Here is an 18,583-nt window from a genome sequence, read left to right as displayed (position 1 = left end):
TTTGTTTTTTTCCCCCCCCCCCCCCCCCCCCCCCCTTTATTCTTTCACCTCTCACTGTCACACCCTCTATCTGTCTCTATATCTCTCTTTCTCCCTCAGGACCCTGTTCTCTCCTCTCTTTGCTTCTATCCATCACAAGTCTCTTCTAGGCTCCTGGCGTCTATCGGTGTGTGTATGAGAGAGAGAGATGGAGTGATAGTGATCAAGAAAGTGCTTGAAGTTGAGTCTATACTGCTGTGTTTGGTAGTGGTGCGAGTATGTTTATGGTGACATTGTGGTGACTGAGGTCACCATGTGTCTGTTTGCTTGATAAAGAGATCTCATATCTCCTCCTCATTGTAATTGACTTCTTATTTCTCGAAGTGCTTTATTGGCTGCAATTCACTCGATACCTGCCAAAGCACTAAGTGCTCTTTTTCATTGGCTGCATCTCAAAAGCTAGTGAGCTGCCTTGACAGCATTTTTGGGAATCATAGGTGTAGACTGCACTTTTGGGCATCATCACAGGGTGTGTCTGAATGTTTGACGTTAACTTAGTGAGCTTCCTACCTAGATAGCACTTTTGGGAATCATAGCTGTGTTTGATTGTTTAAATTGATATGAAAACATAGTGAGCTGTTTTTCAAATTTTGGACATTCAAATATTTGAATGGACCTCAGTGAGCCGTCTGTCTAGACACCAGTTGTGGGCATTGTAAAAAAAAAACTATTCTGTGCTGCCTATCTAGGTAGTATTTTTGGCTATCATATATTTTGGCTATCATTTAAATTTAGACAGCAATTTTGGGCAGCGTAGGTGAGAATAGTGAGCCCATTTTTGGGCATTATATGCATGTATGAATTTAGACAGTATTATTGGATCTGAACATTCAAACATTTTAATGGAACATAATGAGCTGTCTATCTAGACAGCATTTTGGGCATTGTTATGCATAATCGAATGTTCAAAACAAACCTATTAAGCTGTCTTGTCTAGGCAGTGTTTTTGGGCATCAAATGCATGTTTAAATGTTGGCTGCACTTTTGGGTATCATAGTTGTGTTCAAACACCTGAAACAAATATATGAGCTTCTTCCTATAGACAGCATTTTTGGCCATCATAGGCAAGTTGAAAATGTTGAATAGAACAGTAAGTGATTTGAAACACACCTAGCTTGACAGCATTTTCCATTTCCATCATATGCTGGATATCATGTATGAATTGAGCTATGTATTTATACAGCATATCTGAGCATACTTCATGCTGTCTGGATAGGCAGCACACTAGATTCTGAGAGCTAGCCATTCTCTCTCTCTCTCCACCTCTCTCTCTTTCTCTGGGTCATTCTGTCCCTTCTTGCCCTCTGCTCAGTCTCTCTCTCTGGGGGTTGAGATGGTGAACTAACAATGTTTGACAGGCAGAGTAAAGAGGGCAGCATTACCAACAACAACTTTGAAAAAGAGCGGGAAAGAGAAAGAAAAAAGATAGTAAGAATAAATCCTTCAAAAGATGATGTTGGGTTTGCAGTCATTTAATGAAGTCTTAGTGTGCTGTAGAATGATGGATGATTTGTAAGCTATAACAGCCAGTGTTAATGTAAATATTTACATTGGATTATATTTTATACTAGATTTTCTAGCATCTTAATGAGCGCATGATCCTGCAACTCAAGCAAGCCAAAAATTGTGTGTGTGTGTGTGTGTTTGTTTGCTAAATATAATAATGATATTGAAACAATAATATTGTTACGGTATCATTAATATATTGAAATGTGGTCAGCAGAACTGAAATGTAAAAAGAGGACAGAAGGATGAAAAATGACATAAGGATAAGGGCGTACACACCCAGGGGGGCAGTTATGGGGTGGAAAAGTGTGTGTGTGAGTGGTTGGGGTGGGGCAGTATTAGGGCAACAGCTGGTGTTGAGTGGGGGGTTGGAGAGGGTCATGTCAACAAACCCTCCCAATGACCTACTAATGTACTGCATACAGCTGAACACAAGTGTTGACTTGAGTATGTGAACTACAATTCAAAAGATATTTGATAAGATTTTTAACAGTGTTTTAAAAGAAGTTTCTTATGCTCACCAAAACTTAATTTACTTGATTAAAAATACAGTAAAACTGTAAGAGTGTGAAATATTATTACAATTGAACAAAACTGTTTTCTATTTGAGTGTGTTTTAAAATGTAATTTATTCCTGTGATAGCAAATCTGAATTTTCAGCAGCCATTATTCCAGTCTTCAGTGTCACATGATACTTCAGAAATCAATGCTAATTTGATGCTCAATAAACAATGCTAAGAACTGTTGTGCTGCTTAATATTTTTGTGGAAACCATAACACATTTTTTTAGGATTCTAGAACAACATTTATTTGAAATAGCATAAATGAAATAATGTAAAAGTAAACGTAAAATATAAACTGTCACTTTTGATTAATTTGTTGTATCCTTTCTTGCTAATTAAATTTTTTTAATAATAAAAAAAAAAGTCTTACTGGCCTCAAACTTTTCAACGATAATGTATGTGCCATGAAACTGCTTGTCATACAGCAGCATATATGCAGGTCTTCTAAAGCTATATATTTTTTATTTTTTTAATCTTAATTTTTAACAGTAATTTTTGTACCAGGTAAACGCAAAAATTTAATTCACACAGCAAAAAACAGCCTTGCGTCTTGTTTTCCAGTAAAAATATCTGTACCTCCATAAAACAAGAAACATTCACTTGAGAAAACTTTCTAAACTTAATGTATTCAGAGATTATATATCTTGATTTTTTTTAATTAAAAAAATGCTAATTAAAAAATTATTTTGATGTGCAAAATGCATTCAAAATAAAAACCACTTTTCTTTATTCATTCATATAAAGTCGGACTGGGGAGGGAGAGATAATGGCAGGTTATATTTATAGATCTTTGTCGGAGCACTGTGGGTATGGACGATCTCTGTTGAAGTCGATCTCCATTAAGCTCCATAAACCAATACACACACACACTGCCAGACTATGATTAAGCAAATGTGTTCCAGCAGTTAGAAGATCATACCAAATCTTCATCAAATGTTATAAATAAAATGTTTTGTATAAACAAGGACTTGATCTAGACCAGCTGCTACACACACACACACACACACACACACACAAAAACAGCTGGACATCAGAGAGGTACCAACAGGATGTTTAATGCCAATCAAACGTTAATCAGGCTGAAAAATAGACATCTACATATGCAGCGGAGAAAACAGAGACCGTAACAGAGGCAGAGAGATGGAGGAGAGGGTGTAGAGGTGAGAGAATACCAGAGGGAAAATATGGAGAGACAGATGGAAGGAGGAGGAAAAAGAAAGAAGTGAAGCACAGATGGAGAGAGATGAGAAAGGAGGAAGAGGGAAATGGAAAGATGAAGGGGTTATTTTTCACTGTCTGTTTTTGGACAGTATTTATTACACTTCAACCTGTATTATCTCTCACATACAAACACTCATCTTCTCCCTTCCTCTCTCTCTCTCGTTTATTTCTCTCTGTCTCTCCTTTTGGCTTTCTTTGTCAGTCTTTCGCCTTATTCATCTGTTTATCTGTAATCTTTCGCTTTTGTCTCTTCTCCGTCCTCTCTGCTCTCTCTCATCTATGTGAGGAGGGTGTAAATGATGTTGCTTTAAATATAGGCTGTGTGCTTTCTACACCCTCACACATTTGTGTGTGTGAGCGAGAGACACTTAGAGAGAGAAAGAGAGAGAGAGAGAGAGCGAGATGCGATGGAGAAGGACACTGTCTGGGTGTTTTTAACTCAACCATGAGTGTGTGTGTATGTGTAAATACTCTAAGGCAGTGCTGGGTCGTGACCCAAAAATGGGACGCAGGGCTGCAGACGGCAGGATGAACAATGCTAAATGCGAATAATACATTTTAACTAAACATATGATCATGCAGAGTTAAATAAATAAGCTTATCAGCTGCTCAGAGGAAGGAGAAAGCACTTTCCATGTCTTTTGTTGTTTATATCAAAAGCAGTTTGTCCAGTCAAACCCATATTACGGTATTAATATACTTAGGGTGACCATACATGCCATTTTCCCAGGACACGTCCTGGCCAGGATTTCTATATTGCCTAAAATATCTAGGTTTTGGCTTTGTTTGCGTGTGCAAACCGATCGGTGTATGACATCAAAATACCATACAGATGGTTCCTTATGCTTTCAAAATGCTCTCGAGGTATTTTGATGTCATACACCGATCGGTCTGCACACGCAAACAAAGCCAGAACCTAGATATTTTAGGCAATATAGAAATCCTGGCCAGGACCCGTCCTGGGAAAATGGCACGTATGGTCACCCTAAATATACTACTGTCGCTGAATTGGATAAAACAAGATAAATATAAAACCCAGGCTGCATTAAATACAGGATTCACTTGCATTTAGGATAAACATGGTTTGACCTCAAATGCATAAATGTATTTTAAAAAAGAGAAATGAATGATTAAATCTAATCAAATTTAATTCAAAATTAATCATTTTGAATTTGCAGATGAGTTAAATTCAAAATGGCTTTTGAATTGAATTGAAAACCTGTGAATCACGAATCTAATCAACCCAAACTATTCACACTGCTGGGTTTGTGCACTGAATGATAATAATGTCGCCATGAAACAGAAAAGAGGAAAAAGTTTTTGTCCTTCAGGGATTGATTGGATTATAGTCGTGTACTAATTGCGGCGATCTCGTTTGAGTGACAGGTTGCTGGATTGTTGTCCCGCCCTCGTGCCGGTGCAAGTCATCAGAGAAGAGGTGCTGTTGCGAGGGAGAGGGGACAGTAATGTTTTTGATTAAAGATTAAGAGGACAGATTCATTTTTTTAAAATTATGCATATAATAAACACTGCAATATTCCATAAAAAAATAATTGTCTTTTTAGTGATATTTTTCTTAACTTTTGTAGCACTTTGTTGGGTCAATGTAAAATTTGGGTCCTAATGCAAAAAGTATAGTAGAGTTTGGTCTACAAAATCTTGTTTGAAAAGTCTTGCTTAAAACAGATACTTCACCCAAAAATTCTGTAATCATTTACTCTCATACTGTTCAAAACCTATAAGACCCATGTGGCCCATCTGTGTTGATAAAGATGAGAATTTAGAAAAATGTCATTTTTTATTAATTTAAATATTTATTAAATGAATTTAAATGTATTAAATTCTATTAAATGAAATCTATTAAATGTAATAATATTTATTAAAGATCTTCTTTTGTGTTCCAGGCACAACATGAGGGTTAGTAAATGATGACAGAATTTTTGTTTTTAGTTGAACTATCCCATGAATTTTGCTGTGTATGTTATCAAGGTACCATTGTAATTCAAAATAATGTGGCAGTGACGTAAATTTGTGTACTGTGTTCCAATCATGCACAAATGAGATGGTAACACCCTGCACCCTTGCCATAGGAAAGAAAAATCAAGAGTGAGATCTCTTTAACATCTCAAATATTTCTCCTAGACAGAAATTAGGTTACTTTAAGATCGAATGGAGATTTTTGCTTGAGTCTCCTGCTTCTCAAACTTGTCTCCTGAGACAAAAACTCTAACAATTTCACAATGATCTACTTTAAAGCTTTAAAAGAGATCTCAACAACATCACACACTGTGCTCAGATATTTATCCTTAGCTAGAGACTCTGGTGGTCTCACATTTGTCTCCTCTAAAGTTTCAAACAAGATCTCAACAGCGTCACACACTGTGCTCAGATATTTCTCCTGGTCTAAAGACTCTGGTGGTCTCATATTCTTCTCCTTTAAAGCTTTTTAAAGCTGGTTGTTTTGACTCAAAACAACCCAACTGCTCGGTCAAAACAGTCAAAACAACCAAATAGCTGGGTTTGTCCCTTTTTAACCTCTTTTAGAGTGTAGCTAGAGATTCTGGATCTCTCATATTTGTCTCTTTTAAAGCTTCAGAAGAGATCACAACAAAATCACACACTGTGCTCAGATATTTCTCTTTAGCTAAATAATCTGGGGGTCTCATATTTGTCTCCTGTAATGGTTTAGAAGAGATCTCAACAACTTTACAAAGTGTGCATCAAGTAAAGTACTTGAAAGGCACTAAATAAAGGGGGGAAAATCATAAATTCAGAGTTAAAGGCTATATTGAGAGAGAAATTATGCAGAAATAAGGATAATGTTACTTTTTATAGGACAATGTTTATGTACTTAGGCACATAATTTGTTGTTGGAAATAGTAATGTAGAGGATGCCTTAATCAAAACTGATTTACAGAAAATGTAACTCTGGAGCTTTCTTTGCTGAAAGGCTCATAAATGGCTTATGACTCAGTCTTGATTATTAATTGACTAATTTGATTATTAATACATGGAAGAAATGTTTGGGCTAATATTGAGGCATTTGACTTGGTGCACACGTTGTAAAGTTATTGAGATCACTTCTGAAATTTAGAGGAGACAAATGTGAGCGATCCAGAGTCTAGCTAAGGAGAAATATCTGAGCACAGTGTGTAAAGTTGTTGAGATCTCTTCTAAAGCTTTAAAAGACACAAATGTGAGAGATCCAGATTCTCTAGCTAAGGAGAACTATCTGAGCACAGTGTGTAAAGTTGTTGAGATCTCTTCTAAAGCTTTAAAAGACACAAATGTGAGAGATCCAGATTCTCTAGCTAAGGAGAACTATCTGAGCACAGTGTGTAAAGTTGTTGAGATCTCTTCTAAAGCTTTAAAAGACACAAATGTGAGAGATCCAGATTCTCTAGCTAAGGAGAACTATCTGAGCACAGTGTGTAAAGTTGTTGAGATCTTTTCTCAAGCTTTAAAAGACACAAATGTGAGAGATCCAGAGTCTCTAGCTAAGGAGAAATATCTGAGCACAGTGTGTAAAGTTGTTGAGATCTCTTCTAAAGCTTTAAAGAAGACCATTGTGAGATAGCTGATATCTCAATGAGACATATAAGAGAATCACCCCTTAGTATCCTGAGCATAGATTAAGCTCTGTCAGAGCCATAGCCTTGTGGGCAGCACATCAGTGTGAAAGCACAACTGCACCTCAGACAACATGGGTTCAAATCCCAGCGAAAGGTATTTTCCTGCTCCTGTTCAATTCTCACCTGTCCAATTGTTTCCTGCCTTTACTCCTACTATCCTGACCATTAAATGTGAAAAACCCCATTGCAATAAAAAAAGCAACAGCAACCTCTGAGCAGTAAAACATTTTTATAATGGAGTCTTGCAAGAGATTACAGCAAGACAGTAAAGAGATCTCCCATGTTTCTCACACGTTTCTCTCCCATTGTCATTTTGGATTCCGTTCAGAACTTTCTCATGTCTCAGTTGTGTCGACTTTTGATTTCTCCTAAGGATTCTTAGGAGAAACATCTGAGACACTGTTGAGACTAAAATGAGAAATACATGAGAATCACAACTAAGTCTCCTGAGGTTAGAAAGAGCAACCACTGAGCAATAAAACATTCCTATAATGGAGTCTTGATAGAGATTGCAGCAAGACAATAAAGAGATGTTCTATGTTTGACTCTTTTTTTTCTCAAATATTTCTCATGTCTCATTTGTGTCTACTTCCATTTCTCCTAAGGAATTTTAGGAGAAACATCTGAAATGCTGTTGATACTAAAATGAGAGATATATGAGAATCTCATCTTAGTTTCCTGAGCTTAGGAAAAGCAACCACTGAGCAATAAATTTTTCCTATGGGTTCAGACTACTCACTTTACGTGTTCTGCCCTTTGGAGTGAGTTAGACATAGTGGTGTTCACTTTGAAATTGAGTTCACCCATATTCTCTCTTTCTCTCCATCTCCACTTCACTCAGTGATTAGAGTTGAGTCAGTGTCCTGACATAACCGGTTAAATGGATCAGATGCCATTTTGAGAGTCTCAGTAAGTGCCCCCTGCAGCAGTTGTCCACTGCACAGAGAGCGTGTATGTGACCCACTAATCGCTTATTAACTGCTAACACCGCTCTAATTGGTTGCCGATAAGTAGCTGTGTGTGCTAAAGCTAAAGGCTCATTTTAGCCTATTATCTGTCGGCATAGGTTCATTGGGTTTAGAAAGCTAACTCTAATTCTACCACTCTGTCGGTTTGGACATTCGCGCACACACACATAGCCAGATGTTCTGTGATGTAGATGCTGAGACTTAGTCTTTTCTCATCCCTTCTGCTCAAGCTCTATTTTTAAAAGCAGCGTCTCGTTAAAGCCTTTTAAGCTAATCAGGCTGAGTTCGACCCAGCTTCACGCTCACCCGGCGCACCTGCGTTTGTCCCACATATTTGCCAGTGGAAAGCCAGTATTTGGCCTGCGATTGAGTAGGTTAATCCCCAGTGCTAGCAAAACATCAGGCTAAAATTAAGCCAGCATTTAGCCTGAATCAATCCAAGATTGAGATCTACAAAAACGAGTATCATTAGGCTAGTGCGAGATCAACGTCCGGCCAAGTTTAACTCAGCATTCAGCCAGTGTTAGCCTTGCAATTAGCAATATTTGCCCCGTCAATCAGGCAGCATACGCCCAACATTCAGCCAAGTTTTGCCCTGTGTTTAATATCTTTGAGTCTAGAGCTTGGCCGCTGCCAAGCCAGCATTTGCCTAGCATTCACTAAACATTAGCGCTCCATTCAAGCTGCCATTAGCCTAACATTCAGACAGCGCTCAGTCAGCATTAAAAAGGTCATCGATTATAACCTAAGTGGTATTTATTGGGTAAAGTGGAGCATGGGCCGCCCAGGACGGAATTATCATACAGCTAGACTCACATTGGCATTACATCTGGCTTTTATACACACACTCACACAGACACATTTCCAATATAATGAGTTAAGTTGTCATCTTTTAAACGCCTGAAGGGCTTTACATGTGTTTGATCAAACCCCAATCCCATAAACACTAAGCAACCAATAATAAAAAAAAAGCATTTTTTCAGGAAATGTAAGTGGTACTTACCTGTGCAAAATTCATTATGATGCTAGAATGTTCTCTGTGGTTTCTAGGGTGTTCTGGATGGTTGTCTGGGTGTTTCAGTGCAGTTGCTATGGTGTTCTGGGTGGTTGCCAAGGTGTTGCTATACAGTTGCAAGAGTTATCTGAGTGATTTTCCCAGGGTGTTGCTATATGCAGATGATAGAGTGTTTTGTCTGTTTGCTAGACTGTCCCTATGAAGTTGTTAGGCTGTTGCTATGCAGTTGCTAGGATGTTCTAGGTGGTTGCAAGGGTGTTGCTATGCAGTTGCTACAGTGTTTTGGGTAATAGCCAGGGTGTTGCTATGCAGTTGTTAGAGTGGTGTTGCTATGATGTTGCTAGGGTTTTCTGGGTGCTTCCAGTGTGATGCAATGTAGTTGCTGGGGTGTTCTTGGTGGTTGCCAGGGTGTTACTGTCCAGTTTTTGTGGTGTTCTGGTGGTTGTCAGGGTGTTGTTATGTAGGTGTTATTGTGTTCTTGGTGGTTGCCAGTGTGTTGCTATGCATCAAAAAATACAATCAAAACAATACTTGATAGATACAACAAAGTCTCATTATACATTTTTACATTTATTTATTTAGTAGAATATATTTTTTCCCATGAAAATTGTCACAGATAAAAACTACTTGTAAATGGCAATTTACATTAACTTTAACAAACTGACATTTCATGACCTCTCTTTTACTCAGTCATTCTGGTGGTTGCCAGGGTGCTGCTATTCAGCTACTAGGGTTTTCTATGTCCTTTGAGAGGACCAACACCCAAGTCTCTATGATATTCTGATCCTATGATTTGACCAGGATTGGTCGCTCCTTAAGTGTACGTCTTTCTCACCAGGTGAGATCCGCATTTCAGATCACTGAATTGTGTGATAGCAAAAAAACAAAAGTAAGAACAGGTCGCATAATTTGATGTATTATTCATGTATGTATCAAAATGATGCAGGATAGGTTTCATGTTGATATTCAATACTTAGGGCTTTTTTTTAAATCCATATATATTCATATATAAGCAGCACATGTGAGATATGAGCTTTAGCAAGCACCACTATTTACATATTTTCTATTATGATTTGTTATATTTCTTTAGAATCTTGGAGACATCAGTCAACGTTTTAATTATCATTCCTGTTCAGTTTCTTTCCTCTCTCTTTTTTTGCACTTACTGGCCTTCAGTTTCCTTCTCTGGCAACTCTCACAGCATGAGGTGCAGACAATGTTAACGATGCCATTTAAATTGTTTTGTGCAAGAAATACACAGCACTGCACTCAAAGTTCATGATGATGGGGATGAAGCATCTAATTTTCACCTAAGTCTCTCTCTCATTTTCTCCGTCTCCTCCTCTATCTGTCTCTAACTATAGCTCATTTCATGATGTCGTCTTGTTTCTAATATCTTCTAATTTATCTCTGTCCTGTTGCCCAGATGATGACCCCTTCCAGCCAGTGACCCAAGATGAGACAGTGGCAGTGGGTGGGGTGGTGACCCTGACCTGCAATGTGAAGGAAAATGATAACTCCTCTCTCCAGTGGTCCAACACGGCTCAGCAGACCCTGTACTTTGGAGAAAAGAGAGGTGAGTTTCACATATTTTAAAAGGCAAAGGGTGATTCCGTCATCATTTACTCCTCGTGTTTTTCCAAGCCTGTATGACTTTCTTTCTTCTATTGACATCAAAAACAGATGTTTCGCGCAATGTCCTGGCTGTTCTTTTCCATATAATAAAAGTTAATGGGAACTGAAGATGGACTAGCTACAAAAATGAAAAAAGCACCAAAAAGTACTTATTTGTGGAATATCTTTCCATCTGCCATAAGTTTCAGATCTCATTCACATTACTTTATTTAGGCATTGTTTTAACAAACACTCATTCTGTCTGGCTACATGATGTTTAGTAACTAACCTTTCACAGTCCAGTAAATACCTGATGGATTAAACAAAGCCTTGTTGAACATTTTTAATAATGAGTATTTTTACATGTATTGATTTATTTATTTAGTAGAATATCTTTTTTCAACAAAAAGTGTCAAATTACAGATAAAACTGGTTGTAAACGGCAATTCACATTGATTTTAACAAACGGACATTTCATGACTTCTCTTTTACTCAATCGCTTTTAAGACTGTGGTCCATGATTGCAATTACTTGCCATTTTGGTCTGAACAGTAAATAGATTTTTGTTGGACCCTTCCTTAGAGAGTGCTTCAGAGCTTTCAGTCCCTCAGTACCACACACAAAAACAACACGTGAGACACCTTCCTAAAACATTAATATCGCCCTAAAAACAAACAGGTGGCTCTGTGATAACAAAAAGCGAGGTGATGGAGAGAGAAAGACTAGAGAGAGAATAGAGGGGCGACCTGATTAAAATGGAAAACAAAAGAAAGCGACAAGAGAGCACCATGAAAAAGCAGAAATAAAAGCAGTCTATTGAACAAGAAGGAAGGAGGGAGTGTTAAAAGAAAGAGGAGAGAAATACAGTCAGTCTCACATATAAACACCCATATATAAATTTACTTTTTGAAATTACTTTTTTATTTGGATGAATACAACTGTGCAAGATAAGAGTTTCCAATGAAGGGTTTTTCTTACCCTATTGCTTTAAGTATAAATGGCACTAAAACAATTTGGTGTAAGATATAAACTCACAAATCTCATAATCTTACACAATTTTGCTTCCTACGTAAATTTTTCTTGTTTGAAGGATGTTTAGATATTTGGAAAGCATATCAAAAATACTGTTTAAGAAAATTATTTTTTTGCAGTGTAGAAAAGAGAGAGCACAGTAAAAGGAGAACAGCAGACGCACACATACGCACTAGTGAGAAGAGATGAACAGATTAGTGTGGAGGAACGATGGATGGGTGGATGAGCAAAGAGAGATGAAGGGAGGAATGACAAAGGAGGAGTGTGTGCATGAAAGAGCAGGATGGAGGACAGAGGAACAGCAGCTGATGAAGACAAATTAAGTGCCCTTCTCCTACTGATAAAGCATGAAGTGCACACACATACACACATTTACTGTAAATCTGTGTTATCTTTTTGTTCAAAGGTGAAGTGTGTAATTTCTGCACCATTAGCAAAAATAATAACTTTCCAAACAGGTTTTCCTGATCACTGCCAGTCTATTTGGTCAGACAAGCCGGTGGTAGGGGGAGTGGCTCATTCTACAGAGCACGTGATTGGACAAAAATCTGCGTAGAGCTGGATGAAATTAAATAAAATATATGAAAATTAAAGCTAAATCAAAATATTATTAAATACTATTATAACATATAAAGGAACAAGAGAAAGGCTGTATTTAAATTTGTGAATCTGTTAAAAGTGGCATTTAGGAGTATATTAGCATATAGATGACCTTAAAGCTTATTGACATGCTTTACTTTGTATATTTTAGCTTATTCTTTAATGGAAATTTTTAGGATTTTTAGATAAAGTAGTTTTACATACTATAGAGAGATGCTTTAACTTCTTAAATATATCTAGTCCAAAAAGACTAAAGACGTCATTCAAAAACCATCATGATTATGACTTCACAACTGTGAGCACATTATCATAAGGCCCCAGACATTTACATATCAATGTCTATTCAGTATTCACTCACTTGGCTTGCTCTGATCAACAACAGTTCTAGCCAATCAGAACATAGGTCTTTTACATACAGTATAGAATTCCTTAATGTGCAGCTTGTTAATTTCCAAGGCTTGGTTGCACACAAATATAATCCGAGGACTGACTGTCTACTCGGCACTGTCATTTTTTCTGGTGAAATCTGTGTATTCAGTATCGAGTGTATCTACATGGGTTGCTATAGTAATAATGTCAGAATCAGCACGCTGCCAAGAGAGTTTCTCATACAACAACGGAGAGTAGCTGTCAATGGAAAGAGAGCACAGAAAACTGAAAACTTTGCCTTTACTCATGTCTGTCATCTCACTGTGGTGCTGAACTCACAAGATCTGTAAGAGAACAGAGGCATTTTATGCATTCATGCATACAGTATACTGGGTCCAAAACTGCTGACTCGTTCACTATTCATGACATAGTGAACATCACATGGTTTGCTAGATGAGGAAAGAGTAAGCGAAAATTAATGTGTTCAGACTAGATGATATTGCACACTGTACGATGTTACATACAGGTTACTTTCCAAATAATGAACAAAAAACTCCTTTGAAATCTGATCTGACCTTTTAGACTACTAACTCATATGAACTTAGTGCGGATCAGGTTTGTACACATAAGATTGCATGTGGATTTCTTTTTCTTTCTTTTTTCAAACTGCAAAAATAAAAGATAAAAAACAAGCCTGTTACAGCAAGAAAATGGAAGAGTTAGAGAAATGGTGGAAAGTAATCACATAAATCTAAATCACAATGTTTTGGTGCCAGACACCTTGACTAACGTTATCAGTGAACTTCAGGGGGGAAAATAAAATGCTAAAAATTGTTTTATATGACATCTATGTGGTGTATGTGTTCCTCTTATCTACTCTTGTCTTTTTCAGCACTGAGAGATAACCGTATCCAGTTGGTAAAGTCCACAGGCACAGAGCTGATAATCACCATCTCGGACGTTCAGCTGTCAGATGATGGAGAGTACACCTGTTCAATTTTCACCATGCCTGTACGGACTGCACGAGCCACAGTTACTGTACTCGGTATGTATGTGTGAGTGTGCATTATAAGTCAGGGTGGTAGGTATCAGTAGAAATTGCTATTGATATAGGGTGAATTTGGATAAATTGGGAGAATTTTTGCTATTAAAATGACTGGGGGAAATGGCACAGTCATCCTGAATTAACCCTATATTTAGCGTGTTCATCATTCCTCTTCTTGTATTTCACTGAAAGTCTATGAGACTATCATGGGTGCCTTTAGCATGAGAAAAAATCAGTTTGTTTAATAGACTTTCAATTAATATATTTTTGTCCCATCTGAAAGCAAAGCTTTTTCTATTAGATGGTTATGAGAGCTCTCAAAGTGGTGTTTTAGCCACAAATGTTCAATCATTGAAATGGTGATGCAGCTGACACCATTAGAAAATTAAATCACTTTCATTCAATCAAACACAGCCAGAGGACAGACATAGTTAGTTGCTGTTGTAAAATATTAAAATATTAAAATATTAATTTTAGAATTAGAATTAAAATATGAAGTTTAGAATAGATCTATCTGTCTGTTAGTGTGTCTGTCTGCCTATCTATTCATTTTGAAACATACATCAGTAATGTCAGGCTATCTGTCAGTGTGTCTGTCTGTGACTATCAGTCAGTCTGTCTGTTCAGTTTGAAATATCAGTAGTTTAAATTTGGAGGTCAGGAAGTGAGTCAGATGTCAGTTCAATAACTGGCAGGTTCAGTGAGTTCATATAGTGAAAAAATTGTCAGCGTGATTCAAACCGATGTAGTTCATGAGTTTATATATATAAGTTTGATATTTGCTTCCAACTGATTTTAGGACCCATGTTACATACCCAAATCATAAAATATCCAGATATACATTTTGTCATTGATAACTGACATCTCTGCTTTACCTCTTTTGAAAAGCACCAGCTGCTCCTGGTAAGCATGTTTGATGTGACCAGGCCCACGCGGAACCTGCACACTTCTCCACATTTTCTGTACTGGTTTTGGGGGAAAATCTGCATAATTCATTTAAATACGGTAAAATGTGTTAAACAGAGTTGAAAGTACTGTACTCTTTTTGGCAGCTAAAAACATACAGTTTGCCAAATTATTATATAAAACAACATTCAAGGGGTGGGGGGTGCGAATGATGGACGTTTTAAATCTGCAGAAGGCTTCAGAGCAGATTTCATTTGGTGCAAATTCCGTGCAGGCCTATTAGCAAGTAGCTAGTTGTTGATAGTGTGCTGCTACTTGGGGAAGATAACTGTTTTTATTTCATTTACATTTTATCTAGCCAGCGATGCCCTTATTTCCCTCAAATTGCATCTGAAAATGTTATGTTTTTCATTTTACATCTGTTTCTCTCTCACAGGTGTTCCAGGTAAGCCTGTGATAACAGGTTTTGAAGATGCTATTCAGGAGGGCGGCAAGGTTACTCTCACGTGCACAAGTTCAGGCAGCAAACCTCCTGCTAAACTACACTGGTACCGCGATCAAGAGGAGATACAAGGTGAAAGCACACACGCAGTCAGGACAGAAATCTGCTTTGAACTCAAACATTAGTTGTTCAATAATTGCAGTGTTTACTTCGTATTTGTGTGTGTGTAGGGCGTCCTGATGTAGTGGAGTCTAACCCCGATGAACCGACCTACACAGTAACCAGCGAGCTCACCCTCACTGTCACTAGGAACGATAACAACGCTCTGATTGCCTGTGCGGTGGATCACCCGTCCATCGCCAATGGAGACAAGAGGACAGAGCGGCCCATCAGCGTCTTGTGTAAGACACATACAAATGCCAGAAAGCTTATTTCATGCAGCTGATTGTAGAGATATGACAATGTACTGCTGTGTGATTTTAGAAATGTCAACCAGTAGTGGTTCTGCTATAATGTTTATATATATCAAATGGGTGCTTCCAGCATAGACAACTTGTTTTTGGTGGGAGCATTTTATGTTTAATGCATATGTTGTGAATACTGTGTAATAGTAGGTTGCTTAAAGCTGGCATGCAATATCACAGCATGCCGCCTTAATATAGAATTCAACCGATGTGCGTTCACACCATCACAGCTGTTTTTACCACCTATTTTACAACAGCTTCAAACTTTAAATCATGCAATCCTAGTTACTGACATTGACATTACATTCAAAGCATACGTTTGATCAGTTCATGTACTTCCCGGAAATCAAACCTTGGTGTTGTTTGTGCCATCATCTTGTTTGAGCTTCAATAATGTGTTATAATATATCTGTGTTATAATATATCACTTGTTTTCGTTGGTTTTCAACGCAAGTGCTAAGTGCTGAAGCAGCTTTTTTGGTGTTGATTGCAGACTTAATATTCAGTTGTTATGAATAATCTTCTCTTCTGGTTTGCATACATTAAGTTCCAAATAAAAGGACAAAAATAAAAAGTGCCTTACATTTCTAAAGTATTTAATTCACTGGGTTATTCAAAAATATACATTCAAATATGTAATCATTTATATATACACTCACCCGGCACTTTAATAGGTACGACTTGCCAGTACCTCTTTGGAGCACAGCTCTATTGGATTGAAATCTTGTGACTGTGGATGGGGTTTGAGTATAGTGAACTATTTGTCATGTTCAAGAAACTAGATGATTTGAGCTTTGTGACATGGCGTGTTTTCCTGCTAGAAGTAGCCATCATATGATGGGTACACTGTGTTCATAAAGGAATGGACAGGGTCAGCAACAATACTCCGGTAGACTGTGATGTTTAAATGATGCTCAATTGGTAGTAAGGGTCCCAAACTGTGCCAAGAAAATATCCTCCACACCATTACACCACCACCAGCAGCCTGAACCATTGATACCAGGCAGGATGGATCCATGTTTTTTATGTTGTTTACACCAAATTCTGACCCTACCATCCAAATGCTGCAGCAGAAATCGAGACTCATCACACCAGGCAACCTTTTTTCCAGTCTTCTATTGTCCAGTTTCGGTGAGCCTGTGCGAATTGTAGCCTCAGTTTCCTGTTATTAGCTGACAGGAGCGGCACCCGGTGTGGTCTTCTGCTGCTGTAGCCCATCGGCTTCAAGGTTCGACATGTTGTGCATTCAGAGATGCTCTTCTGCATACCTTGGTTTCTACCAGTTCAACCAGTCTGGCCATTCTCCTCTGACATCTGGCATCAACAAGGCATTTTCGCCCACAGAACTGCCGCTCAATGGATATTTTCTCTTTTTCGGACCATTCTCTATAAACCCTAGAGATGGTTGTGTGTGAAAATCCCAGTAGATCAGCAGTTTCTGAAATACTCAGACCAGCCCATCTGGCACCAGCAGCCATGCCGCGTTTAAAGTCACTTAAAACATCTCTCTTCCCCATTCTGATGTTCAGTTTGAGCTTTAGCAGATCATCTTGACCATGTCTACATTCATTGAGTTGCTGCTGTGTGACCATGTGGTGGGCTGAGTAGATGTTTGCGTTAACGAGCAGTTGAATAGGTGAAAAGTGGCCGGTGTGCGTGTGTGTGTGTATAAATATACACAGTGGGTATGGAAAGTATTCAGACCCCCTTAAATTTTTCACTCTTTGTTATATTGCAGCCATTTGCTAAAATCATTTTTTTCCTCATTAATGTACACACAGCACCCCATATTGACAGAAAAACACAGAATTGTTGACATTTTTGCAGATTTATTAAAAAAGAAAAACTGAAATATCACATGGTCCTAAGTATTCAGACCCTTTGTTCAGTATTTAGTAGAAGCACCCTTTTGATCTAATACAGCCATGAGTCTTTTTGGGAAAGATGCAACAAGTTTTTCACACCTGGATTTGGGGATCCTCTGCCATTCCTCCTTGCATGATATTTCAGTTTTTCTTTTTTAATAAATCTGCAAAAATGTCAACAATTCTGTGTTTTTCTGTCAATATGGGGTGCTGTGTGTACATTAATGAGGAAAAAAATTAACTTAAATGATTTTAGCAAATGGCTGCAATATAACAAAGAGTGAGAAATTTAAGGGGGTCTGAATACTTTCCGTACCCACTGTATATATATATATTTATAAACTTGAATTTCCAGCACAGAATTTCTGTGATCATAATATTAGCCATACTTTTATGTAGGATTTTGGTCATACCGCCCACCTCTACTGTATAATACATAAACATGAAGATAACAGAAACAAAATATGTGTCTGTGTGTCTCTCAGTTTCTCCAAGTGTGTCGATTCAGCCTGAGAGTGACCTGCCCAGAGAAGGAGAGAAGTTTTTCCTGCAGTGTGTGGGGAACGGAAATCCAGAGTAAGACACTCTCACTCTCTCTCTCTCTCATTTCCATCCTTGACATTCATGTTTTATGTATGAAGCTGAAAATGGTCAGCCTATTGATCTCCTTTCTCTCTTTAACACACACACACACACAAATGCAGGGTTTGGTTTGACAGTATCACCGTGATATTTGTGTTGATGTTACATGAGAAACCCTCTCCCCCAAACCAAGGAGAGGGATCAGAGACATCCTTGCATAGGTTTGTTTTAAAAACATGCCCTCTATGATCTCAGTGAGTTCAGCAACTCCCTTACTGGAGCTAAAGGATGAAACGTTATTATTTTATTATTTATTATTATTTAGTCATTTATCAGACGCTTTTATCCAAAGCGACTTACAAATGAGGACAACAGAAGCAATCAATTGTAGTATTAAAACAACTAAAAACAGCTCAAACTTTATAAATACTACCTATACACATTTTAAAAATAAAGAGATTAAATAAAAATGACAAATGCATACAACAAACTTTAAAAACTTAACATTTATATGAAAAACAAAAAATAAAGCTAAAAACAATTCAAAATATTAAAGAACAAAAGGTATAAGTGTATAATAATGATTCTAACATAACACTAAGCCAAACACCAAAAGAACAACTACATGTGTGTAAGTACAGCCACACACACATACACATTTATAAATTCAATATATATATATTCATTTCCATTTAGTTTGTTGAAGTATTAAAATAACTC

At 37.6% G+C, this 18,583-nt stretch overlaps 1 protein-coding gene across 5 annotated transcripts in view; it reads left to right on the top strand.

Annotated features, from left to right (window-relative positions):
* Positions 1-18,583, top strand: part of cadm3 (cell adhesion molecule 3) — a 78,279-nt gene that overhangs the window by 35,838 nt on the left and 23,858 nt on the right. For 3 of the 5 annotated variants that reach the window (XM_016241444.1, XM_016241443.1, XM_016241441.1), the window contains exons 3-7: positions 10,371-10,520; positions 13,452-13,604; positions 14,947-15,084; positions 15,183-15,353; positions 17,767-17,857. In XM_016241444.1, coding sequence (XP_016096930.1) covers positions 10,371-10,520; positions 13,452-13,604; positions 14,947-15,084; positions 15,183-15,353; positions 17,767-17,857 — 703 coding nt within the window. Of the gene's footprint in view, positions 1-10,370; positions 10,521-13,451; positions 13,605-14,492; positions 14,508-14,946; positions 15,085-15,182; positions 15,354-17,766; positions 17,858-18,583 lie in introns of all 5 variants that reach the window. The other 2 variants (XM_016241440.1, XM_016241442.1) reach the window with 1 other exon arrangement.

The sequence above is a fragment of the Sinocyclocheilus grahami genome, unplaced genomic scaffold (assembly GCF_001515645.1).
Source record: "Sinocyclocheilus grahami isolate Dianchi unplaced genomic scaffold, SAMN03320097.WGS_v1.1 scaffold622.1, whole genome shotgun sequence".
Taxonomy (NCBI): Eukaryota; Metazoa; Chordata; class Actinopteri; order Cypriniformes; family Cyprinidae; genus Sinocyclocheilus; species Sinocyclocheilus grahami.
This window is presented reverse-complemented; position numbering and strand designations above follow the sequence as displayed.